Source organism: Mytilus galloprovincialis, chromosome 7, assembly GCF_965363235.1.
Source record: "Mytilus galloprovincialis chromosome 7, xbMytGall1.hap1.1, whole genome shotgun sequence".
Taxonomy (NCBI): Eukaryota; Metazoa; Mollusca; class Bivalvia; order Mytilida; family Mytilidae; genus Mytilus; species Mytilus galloprovincialis.
The window spans coordinates 20,165,261-20,180,795 of record NC_134844.1 but is presented as its reverse complement, the minus strand read 5'-3'; the positions used below and the strand labels follow the sequence as shown (position 1 = coordinate 20,180,795).

The 15,535-nt window shown below is 32.5% G+C and overlaps 1 protein-coding gene across 3 annotated transcripts; it reads right to left on the bottom strand.

Annotated features, from left to right (window-relative positions):
• Positions 1 to 8,598: 8,598 nt before the first annotated feature.
• LOC143082496 (ankyrin repeat domain-containing protein 49-like) lies at positions 8,599 to 14,815 on the bottom strand. 3 transcript variants are annotated; one of them, XM_076258190.1, is made up of 4 exons: positions 14,674 to 14,815; positions 12,893 to 12,983; positions 9,962 to 10,122; positions 8,599 to 8,956 (listed from the first exon to the last, which is right to left on the bottom strand). In XM_076258190.1, the coding sequence occupies exons 1-4, from the start codon at positions 14,725 to 14,727 to the stop codon at positions 8,636 to 8,638; spliced, it is 627 nt and encodes a 208-aa protein (XP_076114305.1). In that variant the 5' UTR covers positions 14,728 to 14,815; the 3' UTR covers positions 8,599 to 8,635. The 3 variants fall into 3 exon arrangements, with proteins under 3 accessions (XP_076114305.1, XP_076114307.1, XP_076114306.1); XM_076258192.1 differs by lacking the exon at positions 14,674 to 14,815 and adding an exon at positions 14,645 to 14,664; XM_076258191.1 differs by lacking the exon at positions 14,674 to 14,815 and adding an exon at positions 14,091 to 14,297.
• Positions 14,816 to 15,535: the final 720 nt, after the last annotated feature.

Genomic DNA, 15,535 nt, shown 5'->3' with positions numbered 1-15,535 from the left:
AGACGACGAAACATAATGTCGTCGCATTGCAATCTGTTTTATCATTCAAAGAAGTATATAAAACAGTTAATTTAACAGAACCAATGTGATTACTAATATACTGACCTACGGTTTATCTATAAGTTCTATCATAAATATGGTATACTTCAAAGAAAGGTGTCAAACGCGGTGCTGCGTTTGATGACACATATCATAGGCTTTAATTGGCAGTTAGAGTAAAACAATTTATAAATTATAAACAATTTCTTTGATAATCGAAACTCCAAAACATCACAAACTCACTTTCCAACGAAGTAGGTGAAAGTGCCCTACCCGCGGTTGGGTTGGGTATTTCATCAATGCACAGCGAAGAAAACAGGCAAGGTAACTGGTTAAATTCTTTCTTAATGAAAGATAGAAATACTGGTTCAAGCGAAAGAGTTTTTATTAATTTGTATCAATATTTAATATATCTGTATCAATATATGTTTCTCACTTAATTGCAACCTGTAAAGTTTGCCGAAGCATGCATAAACGATCAAGGCTCCAACTCGTATTTCCGTATTACATATAGGATCCCATGAAAATAAAGATCTCATTTTGAATTTAGTGGTTTGCTGTAAAAAAATGTACATAAAAAGTTTGGCACGACCTCCGAAAACAACAAAAAATAATAATGATAAAAAATTGTGAAAAGACAATGAAAAATCGCTGGCAAAAGTGGACCGTTATTTTTATAAATCTAATATTGGTCAGTTGAGCTGAAACTTGCACATTTCTTGTTAATTATGGTGATTGTAGATTGACAGGGGTGGATTTATGCGGTTTTAGCTTGAAACTTTAATTTCTCGCTTATTTTAACACAAAATATTCGCCACGTTTTGCTTGCCATGCAAGATATCTACATTACACCCTCTTTAGAAGAATATTCCAATAATTTCGATAAGTATACCTCAAAAAAATTTGTTTTTAACATTGCCCCCCCCCCCCTAATCTGAAATCCTGGATCCGCCCCTGGGTAAGGACCGATTTTGGCCTCAAATTTCAGGTTCATCTGACGAAAGATTTTGACCTCTTTTTAAACACTTAAGTGTCCAGTTCATTTGATTCAGTTAGTTTTTGTGAAAGATTTTAACTGATTTAGTCATTAAAAACGATCCGATTCAAGCTCAAAATGAAAAATCTACCAAATTTGTTAAAAAATGTCACTTTTCAGATGGTTTTTGTCAAAAATGAAAGTGGCCGCATCCGTGTTCATCCTAAACCTTTATAAATGTTATGTATTATCATAAAATACAAATCTCATTCCAATATTAAGGATGAACACGAATGCGGCCACTTTCGTTTTAAGCGAAAACCGTCTAAAATTTAACTAAAATGATAGAATTGTGAAGATTTCAGCAATTTAGCATGACTTAGTGGTGCTAGTACTCGATATATGTGCATTGTATTGTCAAAAACAGCCCATTTTTATGTAGCAGAAGCATTCTACTGTCCAATAAAAAACTAAAAGTTTACATTTTAACAATTTGGTAAAACTGCTATATTTTGGGGCCAAAAAGGGGTCTTACCGGACCTTCTCCTTTTGTGTAGCCGTCAAGCTACAAAGATATTTTTTGTCATGCATCCGATTTCACCTAGATAGATGCACACGCCCGATGAAGCTAATTTGTTTAGCGAAATATTGCTTGAATAATATATAAAATATAACAACTAATTTTATAACACTCATTAGTGTGTTAAAGTTACATTCTTAGACACTTATATAATTTAATTTAGTAACTGCATCAGTTTATTTACAAACTGATCCACACCTAGATAGATTGAATGTTGATTGTTGCTATTTTTAGACACTATATATATATATATGTGTGTGAAAATTTACTTTCTGAAGATACAACAAAAAAATATAAAGAATTTTTTTTCTGTTTAAGATAATAAATCTCATGAAATTAACTAGATATTCTGTATACAATATTATGTATGCTTCACAATATATCAAAATAAAATGCTGAACGACCCAGATCCCCCTCCTTTCAAAAATTGTCAATATCCGATGCATTTGAATTAAGCACAAAAAAATTATGTAAATACACGCATGCAATCAGGGCTAGCATTTTGAACATATATGTTAATGGTACCTAACTGTCAGAACATGATTACGATTATTAAGGGTATATTAATTGTCTCTAACTGTCGCCTGGTGAGATTACTAGTTTAAGGTAAAACTTTATGATACCATATGGCCTAGGTGTTGATTGACTTTTATTTTTATGACCTAAGATCAGTTCCTCAGATATGGTAATGAAATAGCACCCGTACCTTCTTGAAAATACAGCTAGACGATCTGCTAAGTGGACATCACAGCATGAATCTGTCCATTTTTGCGTGAAGGTAACACTCAAAGTGAGGGGACATATATCAAACTGTTCCTTTTGTAATTAAGATTAATTAACATAACGGTCAAAATAGTATGTTTTGATATGTCAGTGGAATCTTCAGCTTTAGAATAATGTAACTTTTGTATTTATAAAAGATATAAAGTAGTATTTGGTTTTGAAAGATACTTAGATTTTCATTGTAATGTATCTATATTAACAAAATTGCGTAACGGTACACTTAGATTAAATGTTGAAGTTGGTCGTTATCTGTATACTCAAAGAGAAAAAAGAATATGTATATGTTGCAATATGAATGTTTTGGAGGACGAATATCATTTTGTTTTATCATGTCCAACGTATAGATCTGTGCGTATAGAATTTTATATTTATTCTACTATTCTTGGCCAAATCGGCACAAGTTAGATAATTTATTCTAAATCTCTGACAGTAAAACTATGCATTTATTCAAATGCAGCCGCCTGGAAAATTAGATCACATATAATGTCATAATATTATTGTATACTCTGTAACTTCTGTTCTCTGCTGCCTTTTGTTTGTCATATGTTGTATATATTTTCGTTTGCCATAGCATGTCAAAATAATGCATTAATCTGTCGATCTGATAAATCAATAAACTGATAATGCCCCCAGTTTATCAAATCTCGTATCTAATTAGTCGATAACGCAAAATCACGATCGATCTTGCACATGCGCATTGTTTCCCTGAACTAGAGTATTAAATAATTGTGTAGGGTAAGACATTTTATATTTTCCGACGCTGCACGAATATTGTATATGTAGACGACAAATATGCAAATATACAATTAATGTCTATATTATTACTATTACCCTGTAACATATGTACATTGATTTTGAAGTTCTGGTAGCACTGCTTAACTAACATAGCAATCGAAATAATTGACGCCTTAATCTTGAAATGGTTAATAATTATTGGATAATTGCTTTAACTTTCTTAAGCGTGGTTCAGATATGTTTCTCCGAAAAAACTTGAGAAAGGAAAATATGACAGGTTATTGTCAGATAATCCTAGTGGGAAGAAAAGGGGTGACGAGTTGAACATGTTCAATTCACAGAAAGAGATGTGTGAAATGAAAATGGCTCAATTAGAAGATAAACTGCGACAGCAAGAAGTAACAATGAAGAATCATGAATCGAAAATCGACGACCTTAAATCTTTGGTAAAAAACCTTCAAGTTGTGATCTCGTCTAAAAAGATAAAGCGCATCACAAAGAATCAAGACCGGCTAGAAAAAAAACTGGAAAAAATCAATGTGAACCAGCACAAGATTATGAATGACATCTCTTCAAAGGAAAAGCGCGTTTTTTTTCCTGAAAAAGAAAAAAGATCGATTGTTGCATTTTCTGCATTTGCACAAAGTCAACCCAATGTTCACCCTGGGGCGACAATACAATTTGTTGGTGTAAGATCTAATGAGGGACTTGCTTTTAATCCTTCGACATCAATGTTTACCGCTCCGTTTTCTGGATCTTACGTATTTATGTGTTCGATTCTAACTAAGTCGGGGTCTGCGTTAGAAGTGTTCCTGAAAGTTAAAGGGGCACTAGCTATCAAATTCATTGTAACCGATTTGACTCAAATTCTCATATTTGGTTTATAACAATGTAAAACATTTATCCAAACGATCAAAAGTCTAAAATAAACAGTTTACAGAGCATGGGGTAGATTATATATAGGTTCGTTTCGTGTGTATTTTAGTCCAGACGCCATCTAATCAACTATCGATTTGACCTCAGATGACCATATAAGCGATGTAAACAAAAAAAAAGATACGAATAGATTAAACCAACACGTGCAATTGTATTTTTATAGGTCTGTTTGATTTTATTTTATAGATTAAAAATAGATGTTTCTCATTCTTTTTAACCATATAAGAATGATTTTATGTGCATCGAATTAGTAATCAAATGGTTTACCGTAGTTTCACTTTCATTGTTGACATTCTTTTTCTTTAAATAACCTGTACACGTACAATGCATGCGTTGTCAATCTCTAGCTAGGGGTTAACTTGAAGTTCACATGAATACCGGTTAGAATGATGATGACGTTTTCACTTGCAAGTGAATCAGTCAAAAATTATGTTTAATCGCTTATTTCAACAAAATTAAAGGAAATTGATTGCTAAAAGCAAATTATTATTTCATTATTCCAATTTGATTAATGATTGATCTAAAAAAAATCATACTTTATTTTTTTATATATATCGTAGCTAGTGCCCCTTTAACAACACTTATAAAATGCTTGTATATCCTGATGCTCGAAATGGTAACTGGAATCATGCTATGAATGCAGTCATTCTTTATCTGAAGAAGGGAGATCGTGTATGGATGGCAAAAAATGGTAACTACGGACATAGACCATTTTATGTCCACTGGGGATTCAGCACATTTTCTGGCTTTTTTATTGGATAAAATACTATAGAAATATATATACGTTGTGATAAAATTATTTTTAGAGCTTTGCTTAGTTTATTCAAGAATTTATATAATACCGGTGGTATTGTCTTACTATACAAATCCTTGGCTTATCTCAGAAATTTGTATTACTAAATTCATTGTTTTGCAAAACTTTCATGTACGACATTTATTTTTTTAATGAGGCAGATAAAACAGGACTGCATTATGCCATAAATTTTTGTAGTTGCGGTATCTTATTCTGTTGGTCATAAGTATTAAATCAATGCAAATTTCACATATGATTATTACCATAATATTCAAAAAACGAAGATGTGGTATGATTGCCAATGAGAACTCTCTCGACCAGAGACCAAATGACGTCGAAGGTTACAACTTTATGTCATTGTACGGCCTTCAAAACGAGCAAAACCAATAATCGTTCGCATAGTAAGCTACAAATGGCAAATGGAAAACAATTCTAACGAGAATGAACATATTATGAGGTACATCAATATATCCAAATGGAACTTTTATCGATTCAGGCCGATGTAGATCTTGACATATAGTATAGACAATGCTTGACATTTAAGACTGTATGTTGCCCTCTAGATGTTATTTTTTGTCTTTGGGTTTCTTTCTAATTAACTTTCATCCCACATTTCCTTCTATGCATAGTTGGGAATGAAACAATAATTTATTGAAAATTCTCCCCAGCCAATGACTGTAGTTACATATTTCAGGAAACTACTTAAATACTTACAATGTCTATTCAAAATAAATGAAATACATATATTATTCACACACACAAAAATGTTGCATGTCTTGTGACGTTTTCCATCAGCACTTTTCAGTACTGTTTCGTTCAGTAATTTAGGTTCAATTACATAAACATTATAGTCTTATCATTAATTTGTTAGGTTTTTTGAAGTGGCTACAGGTAAAAAAAAGAAGTAATCCTACTTTTAAGTAGGTTTAATAAAAGTTAAGGGCACCAACCATCTCTTTTTAACTCATTGCAGTTACTCAAAAGGTTATACATGATGGAAGATCAGTTATTTTACAAGCCTAAGTATATGTTATATTGACATATTTTGCTACATTAATATTCAAAAGTTAGTCTGTTTAAACACAAATAAGATGTGGTATGATTGCCAATGAGTCAACTGTCCACTAGAGTTCAAATGATCTATTAGCTGGCATAAGCAATTAGAGGTCACTATACAGCCCAGCCTTCAATAATGAACAAAACACATACTTTATAGTAAGATATAACAATGGCCCCCACATGAAAACTGTAACCCGAATAAGCTAGTCGTTATATTTCACTCACTTTGATCACTATTTTATGAAAGTAAGAGGAACCCTGTTAGACAGACATTTTCACCATACAATCATTACACACATCAAATTTTTGAACAGAGGTATACTACTGTTGCCTTTATTTACCTATCGCTTATAATACATGAGAAACAGACCAAACCCCATATTCTTAAAACCATCAATCAACTATGAAAAGGATGTAAAGGTTATATGAAACCTGGCAGGCTGACATTTAAACCTTACATTCAATTCACACATCAAATATCATGGACTTATGGCTTTAAGTACCTGAGAAACAGATCAAATCCAAAAAATTTCAACATTGATCAATGAACTATGAAAATGATACCAAGGTTATATGAAACCTGCCAGACACACATTTACACCTTACAATAATTACCAACACCAAGTATAAAAGACCTATCGCTTAAAATACCTAAGAAACAGTTCAAACCCTAAAATCTTAATATTGATCAATGAACCAAGAAAATCATGTCATGGTTATATGAAACCTCTCAGACAGACATGTACACCGTACAATCATAACACACACCAAACAAAATCAACCTATCGCTTATAATACATGAGAAACCGATCAAACCACAAAATCTCGATCAATGAACCATGAAAATGATGTCAAGGTTATATGAAGCCTGTCAGACAAACATGAGCACCTTACAATCATTACACACACCGAATAAAATGAACCTACCGCCTATAATACCTAGGAAACAGATCAAATCCAAAATCTTTATATTGACCAATGAACCTTGAAAATTATGTCAATGTTATATGAAACTGCCAGACAGACATGTATATCTTACAATCATTACACACAACCAATATAAGAACATATGACTCACAGAACCTGAGTAACACATCAAACCCCATCTTCTCTTTGATCAAAGAACCATGAAATGATGACAAGGTTGTAAAATCTTGTAAGACAGACATGTACACCTTACAATCATTACACACCACATATAATGAACCTATCGCTTATAGTGACTTATAAACATATCAAACCTCACATCTTAACATTGATCAATGAACCTTGAAAATGATGTCACGGTTATATGAAACCTGTCAGAGGACATGTACATCTTACAGTTATTACACACACCAAATAAAATGAACATATCGCTTATAATACAGGATAAATCGACCAAACCACAAATTCTCAACACTGATCAATCAACCATGAAAATGATGTCAAGGTTTGAAGGTTATATAGAAACTATCAGACACACATTTACACCTTACAATCATTACACACAGCAAATATAATGAACCTATCGCTTATAATACATAAGAAACCGATCAAACAACAAAATCTCACAATTAATCAATGAACCAAGAAAATGATGTCAAGGTTATATGAAATCTGTCAGACAAACATGTACAATGTACAATCATTACACACACCACATATAATGAACCTTTTACTTATAGAACCTGAAAAACAGATCAAATCCCAAATCTTAAAATTGGTCAATGAACCATGAAAATGATGTCACGGTTATATGATACCTGTCAGATGACATGTACACTTACAATTATTACACACACCAAATATAATTGACCTATTAGTTATAGTACCTGAGAAACCGATCAAAACCCCAAAATCTTAACATTGATCAAAGAACCTTGAAAATGATGTCAAGGTTATATACCTTACAATCATTCCATAGACACAAAATGTCAACAGTGCAAGACCCTCATGGGTAGTCAATGCTGTTAAGAAAAACCTTGTTGTACACAAAATATAGGGGCTGTATAGCTTTATATGTATCAAAGCAATCGACCAAACCACAGAAATTAAATGCTATCAAATGAACCATGAAATTGAGGTCAAGTTCAGATGAAAACTGTCAGTTGAACATGTACACCTTACAATCATTTTATACACCAAATATAGTTGAGCCATTACTAGTAGTATCTGAGATACTGACCTGACCATGAAAACTTAACCTTGATCTCTAATCCATGAAATGAGGTCCAGTTCAGTTAACCCCTGTCTGAGAGACATTTCGACCTTGCAAGGAACCTATCTAAAATTAAAATGTGGCAAAAAAATGTATTGTTTTGGTGGGAGAGTTGGTGAAAAAGAAAATTGACCAAGGAAAACCCTGGCCACAACTAGTATTTATAGCAGTGGCATGCAACACTGTCACAACTAGTAATTACATTGGTCCGCCCTAGTTCGAACACTGCCTGTTTGCATATATATTTTGCAGTATGGTGTGAACAACAGACAGCAAGCAATGGCAATATACCTATCATTTGCCTGGGCTGATCTAGCCATATTTAAAAGGGGGAATGTTCCATCCTAGGAGAAAGGGGGATTCCAAATATATGTCCCCAAAAAAGGTGGGTTCCAATAACAGGCACTCCTCCCCCTTTTCCCACCTGGATCCGCTACTGGTTTGAAACTGAAATTTTTTGCTCCTGGCTATAATTCTACAGACACATATAAATAGTATTATCTGTTAAGATTTTGTAGTAAATTATTACACATACTACGTTTTTATTTCGTCATATAGTTTACACAGTGCACTTGTTCTTTTACAAATTGTCTCTGCTGTTTCACCAAGATTGTTTAAAATAGTCCTATCTGTGTTTGGATTGGATAATAACAATGTTAATGTTTCCCGAGTATCTTTACATGAGGAGGCTAGATGTAGCGGTGTTTGGCCCCCATTTGTCTGTGAATTTATATCTGCATTATGTTCTAGTAAAACTTTAATAACTTCTGACTGATTCCATCGTGCAGCACTGTGGATAGGTTGCCATCCATCTGATGTCTTAGCATTAATATCTCCATTATTTCTTATCAGCAACTGTAAAAAAGTAAAAATATACATCTTTAAGGGCCTCTGTTCAACTTATTTACCTTACTTGTCATATACATCTTTACGAGCCTCTGTTGAACTTATTTACTTGACTTATCATATACAGATTACGAGCCTCTGTTGAACTTATTTACTTGACTTATCATATACACCTTGTCTATTGTTGATGTCAGGTTTTTGTGTTGTTTGGTTTTCTGTCTTATATGTAATAAGAGAAGAGCAGACTGAATCGATTATGAACAGAGCAAATAGCAATTGTACTTTAAAACTATACAAGTAATAGACCACTTTAGAAGTTATTTCCTTCATCATTTACCAGATAGAGGGGATTGCCTGTCTGCCTGTATCCCTGTACTACTGAAGTTCAGCAAGCGTTGTGTGATCACCATTATGAACGCTAATCTAGATACAATGATTGTTCCTTAAGCATTTAATGTGTTTGAGCTTTTGATTTTGCCATTTGATTGAAGACTTTCCGTTTTGAATTTTCCTTGGAGTTCAGTATTTTTGTGACTTTATTTTTAAATCACTATTACCTTATGACAGCAGTGCTGATTATTGATTATAAGAATTTAATTTGCTGAATAATTTTAAATAATATTTTTTTAAAAAGATACACGTAGCTCATAAAGATTTTAATTTGGAGTTTAGTATGGTGTTCATTATCACTGAACCAGTATATATTTGTTTAGGGGCCAGCTGAAGGATGCCTCCGGGTGGGAGAATTTCTCGTTGCATTGAAGACCTGTTTGTGACCTTCAGCTGTAGTCTGCTCTATGGTCAGGTTGTTGTCTCTTTGGCACATTCCCCATTTCCATTCTCAATTTTATTTAAATTTGGTTCAGATTTGTAATGTAGTTTCAGAGATTTCTTCCCCCTAAAAATTAAAATTTACTCTTGGTTAATGCATTTCAGGTTTAAATTTGTCAGCCTTAGGATTAGAAACAATATACATGTAAATGTTCAAATAATCTTTTTTCATGTTTTTTATACCTTAACCATATCCACATGACCATTATAACATGCTCTATGTAGTGGAGTATACATGTCATCATCACAAGATTTGATTAATTCTAGGTCAGACTGTAGAATTGATTCTGCTATGTCTAAAAGATTGTTTTCTGCTGCCCATAATATTCTTTTCTTTGGATTATCTGAAAATTTGGATAAATTATATATGTCATTTTTTACAATTTCAAATATGACGTCACTTGGCGTTGAGGTTTAAACATATTCGAATGTGTCTACATATTGTGTTGCAAATGTCTGGTTATGTAATGTATTTCAGTTGTTTCCTGTAATTAGTTAATATTTCAGTTTTATCATGTACAGCTTTTGTTTATTAATTTTATAAATTTACTGTTTGCAAAAGTATAAATTATTCTAAATGATAAGGATGTTCTGGTAACTAACAGAAAACCCTGGCCGCTTTTGGTCCTCGATGCTGTTCGACTTTGTGCTTGTTTCGGCTTTCAAACTTTTGTATCTGGGCATCACTAGTAGATCTTGTGTGGATAAAATGCTCTTCTGGCGTATTAAAATTTTCAACTTGTTGCCTTTTGTTGGCTATTGTTCGTGTGTTTCTTTGTCAATTGTATTCTCCAATTTATTTATATTGTAGTCCTGTAGTGTTGAGTTGTCATCTTAATGTAATATTTCACATGGCTATAAAAGGGGAAGTTTGGCATGCCACAAAACCAGGTTCAACCCGCCATTTTTTTCTTTAAAAATGTCCTGTACCAAGTCAGGAATATGGCCATTGTTATATTATAGTTCGTTTCTGTATGTGTTACATTTTAACGTTGCGTCGTTTGTTTTCTCTTATTTTTAAGTGTAAATTCACATTGCGATAAGACGTGTCACGGTACTTGTCTATCACAAATTCATGTATTTGGTTTTGATGTTAAATTTGTTATTCTCGTGGGATTTTGTCTGTTGCTTGGTCCGTTTCTGTGTGTGTTACATTGTAGTGTTGTGTCGTTGTTCTCCTCTTATATTCAATGCGTTTCCCTCAGTTTTAGTTTGTTACCCCGATTTTGTTTTTTGTCCATGGATTTATGAGTTTGAACATCGGTATACTACTGTTGCCTTTATATAGGCTCAACATCAAAACTAAATATTCAAATTCAAATCATTTATTTTCAATCAAAGAGCAGATTGCTCTGTCAGAGGGATACGATTGCCATTGTTTTCATTGACACATGTAGTTGGATAATATTATTTTCAAAACTAATTCAACTGCACATGTAAAATGTAATTTACGTGATCTGAATAGTTACAAAATAGCCAATCCTGGTTAAAAGTGTATGAACGTATGAACAATGTACTTAGGCCTATTGTGTTTTATTTTTGTACTATCAATTCAAAGTTTACTTTCCACACCTATTTTCCTACATTAATTCTAGGTGGAACCCCATTCCTAACTCTTTAAATATTTAATTTCCTTTGGGTCAGTGATCATGACTCCTTTCTGTACACATTCCTCGGTTTAAATTGCGATAATTTTTAATATAATAGGACGTTTATCGACAGAACGAGTTAATTTTTCTCAAAGTAATGTTTTGATTCAGAATTCACGGAAGTGACTTCCGGAAAGGAGACAACTCGAAACGATAATATGGAAGACTCCATTTCGCCTGAAGGGGTGATGAAAATAAACCTTAACAATGTGGACTAATTTATTTTAATTTAAATGATGCATATGATTTAAAATTATGCAACAACAATAACCCTCAATAGCAGACATACATAGAAAGGATCCCATGAGTTATAAATTAATCAGTCGAGTGGGAATCCAGAGCAACCATTTAACCTAGTACCCATTGAAGTCAAGAAAACTATATGCATGCGCATAATTACCTAAACAAACCCTGTAGTAAGAACGTATATTAAACCTAAATGGTTCTCTATTTTTTATGGAAGTACAATATCAAATATCAGTTTAATAACAGTGACATATAAGTAAAACTCCACTTCAGTTCTTACATGACAGAAATAGATTTATCGGAATTCAGAGAACTCTCGCATTTTTATCACAACTGGGGAATTCCCTCTGACGTGTTTGTAAATTTATAAAAACACTAAACATAAATAATGCTTGATTCTGATTTTCCGTATTGTTAAAAACAAGCTTATAAGTCAAGGGAAATATCAAACATGAAGATTATGAAAAGAACATTATAGGAAAGTTGTTTAAGTTCAATCCCTTTGTTTGATTTTACCTTTTAAACCAAGACAATCATAAGAATCTGAGATGGTCCTTAATGTTTAGAATAAAACGGCTGACGTGAGGCATTGTCCTGAGCCACTGGTATAAGTCTACAGATTGCTTGAAAGCAATTGTATCCCAAAAAAACAGATCCATATAAATCAATCTTTATCTCTGACATTTGGTTTTATTCTTCTTCTGTGATTGCATCTTTAGTTAACACATACAAATTAGAGCTTGAAAATTTCCAGAATTTAGTGTTAATGTTCAGTTTTTTGGAATTCAAACAATATAGTAAGAGTTTCATTGTTGGTTTTCTAATGAGGTCTCCAAAGACATATTCAATACCCAATCATTTTCAAGTGGCAGTTCAAATTTCCTGATCTTCATCACAAACAGACTCTGTTATAGGACCTAACTATTCATTGTATTTAGTTTAAAATTATTTATTCCTGAACATGCTTCATATTGCATGAAATATTCACCACTGGATGTTAAGCAACCAATAATCAGACAGTCATTACATTTTTGTAACAAATGATGTGACCTTTACATACTCCATTTGTACTCATGTTTTGTTAGGGGGCTTTCTCATTGATGTTTCGTGCATGCATACGCAATGTCCCTTTTCAATGGTGATGAAATATATATTTAATGGCATTTTTTTCCAAAAAATACTCATAAAATAATGTATTACTAAGCTATAATTATATTACTTTGTATTTCTTCTTCATTTTCTTCATCATCATCCTCGTCTGATTCTCCAGGGAACATAAAACCTCCCATTGCCTGCTGATGCTGCAGCATCTAATAAGGATAAATAATGTTACTACATTGTATATATGATATTATGTTCTAAAAAAGTTTTCAATTTAAGAGTGAAACTGCTAGGAGAAAGGCAAAATCTCAAATGACACAATTGAGTGAGCAAGACAAATTTGACTAAATTTCACACATTGGAAACCTGAGAAATAAATGAAATGTATCCAATAAGTCTGTAATAATGTGGATAATGGTCTACCAATAAATGGTAAATGGAGTATTTATTTCTGTGATCTACATTTATTTAAGTTATTCTATTTAGCTTTGTCACTTACAATGTACAAATGTAGCTGTAAAACTTTAGCTTTTATGACCTTTTGATATTTTTTGACAATTTGCAGACCCCCCAAAATGAAAAAATAAAATATAATAAGGACCATAAGAGTTACAATTCCACAGCTACATTTAGTATAAGTGACTAAGTCACAACTGACATACAGTACATGTACATTGTATATCACCGTCAATTTAATTATTGTCAGTTTATTGTTTCAATTGTACTATACTGTTAGTGTATACCATAACCATTTAGTATTAATGTATCATTTGTCCAGATTGAAATATGTAAATTATGATGTCAATGTCATCATGGTCATGATTGTTGAAAGTGAAAGTATTTGTTTATAATTCAAGAAAGTGAAAGTAGGATAAAAAAAGCCTTCTTGATTTGTCCAAGACCCAAATTAACCTTTGGGTGAATACATGGCTCAAGAGATAATCATTAATGTAGTGATTGATTTTATACAGACATGCATTTTTCTTGATATTTAAAATTTATTTTATTAAACCACAAATAATAAATCAATATGGGGACGAAGTCCCCTATTACAGTAGAAAATTCAATAAATTTTTATTTTTTTTTAAATCGGGAAAATAATTTTCATTCTACCATGTCTACTAATGAACTCAAAATCGTTCAAACTTTTTTTTGTTATGTTTTGAATTCCCGCGTTGTGCAGAACGCAGAAATCTACTTCCTTCTCAGGTCTTGTTGTCGTGAGACTTTGAGTTGTCAAGTAAAATATAGGAAATTAAGGAACACAATACCAATTTCATTTTTAATAATTCTTCTTTGATATGAATAAACTTTACCTGATGATTGTATTTCTTTGTTTACATTGAACATGACTTCATAACTTAAATAACGTCACAAGTAAAATCCCTAACAACAGAACCAAAATCAGAAACATTACGGTATTTCCGTTTCTTTTTTTAACATGTTTGAATTAAAAAAAAATAATACAGAGTTCGTCCCCTTTCACAGGTTATGCCTGCCTCATATTAGAATAGATTAAGCGAAAATAATGCACTAGTTAATCAATACATATAAGTTGACATGCTTACTATATTTTATTTTCTAAATGAAAAGAAAAAAAAGTGTATTGACTATAATTTGTATAAACAATATAGCTGCGGAACCGTAGCTCTTAGGTCCTTATGTTATTTTTTGACTATTTGCGGACCGGTCCGCAAAATCAAAAAAAAATTAAAAAAGGACCATAAGAGTTACGGTTCCGCAGCTATAAACAATATTGATAGTTGTGGTAAGGGCTAGGACGAGACTTTTCTTATTTCATTTTCTGGTGCAGGAATAATGACATTACGGACGTATTCAAAAGTGTTAATTAAATTTCGTTCATTGTTGCCTATATAAATTTCAATAACGAGTAAATACAGCAGCAAACAGTTCAGGTGTCATTCCTATCCCTATTTCGTTCATTTCGTCCATTGCTCTTATTCTGTGTAAAGGTAGCAGATCAAACAGGGATCAGATAGTAAACTTCCGGTCAATAGCGGTTTTGCTAAAAAGGGTCATGTAGATTCCCAGAAACGGCCCATATTTCCAAAATCGGAAGAAAATGGTATCAATGACATCAATAGATAAAAATTACAAATAGATTTGATAACGATTTAATATATCATTCATAAAATATAATGTCTAAAAATAGCAACAATCAACATTCAATCTATTTAAGCGTGGATCAGTTTGTGAAAATAAAGTGATACAGTTACTGAATTAAAATTATATAAATGTCTAAGAATATAACTTAAACACGCTAATTAATACATTAAAAAGTTCTTTTAGATTTTAAATAGAAATACGCAATATTTCGCTAAACAAATCAGCTTCATCAGGCGTGTGCATCTCTCAAGGTGAAATCGGATGCATGACAAAAAATATTTTTGTAGCTTAATCTATACAAGATTTGAGGAAAAGTGTAACATATTTATTGATGTTGCATAAAATATGTTTGTAGCTACAACTACATATATACATATATAAGTACGTCTGAGCCAGTGACAACTCTTCAACTGACGTGGAAAGGTAACACCCGGCCACCGAAAGCTTCATTATATCATCGGAGCCCAGGTGGTCGTGTGGTCCAGCGGGACGGCTTCAGTGCAGGTAATTTGGTGTCACGATATCTCAGTAGTATGGGTTCGAATCCCGGTGAGGGAAGAACAAAAAATTTGCAAAAGCAAATTTACAGATCTAACATTGTTGGGTTGATGTTTAGACCGAGTTGTATATACAT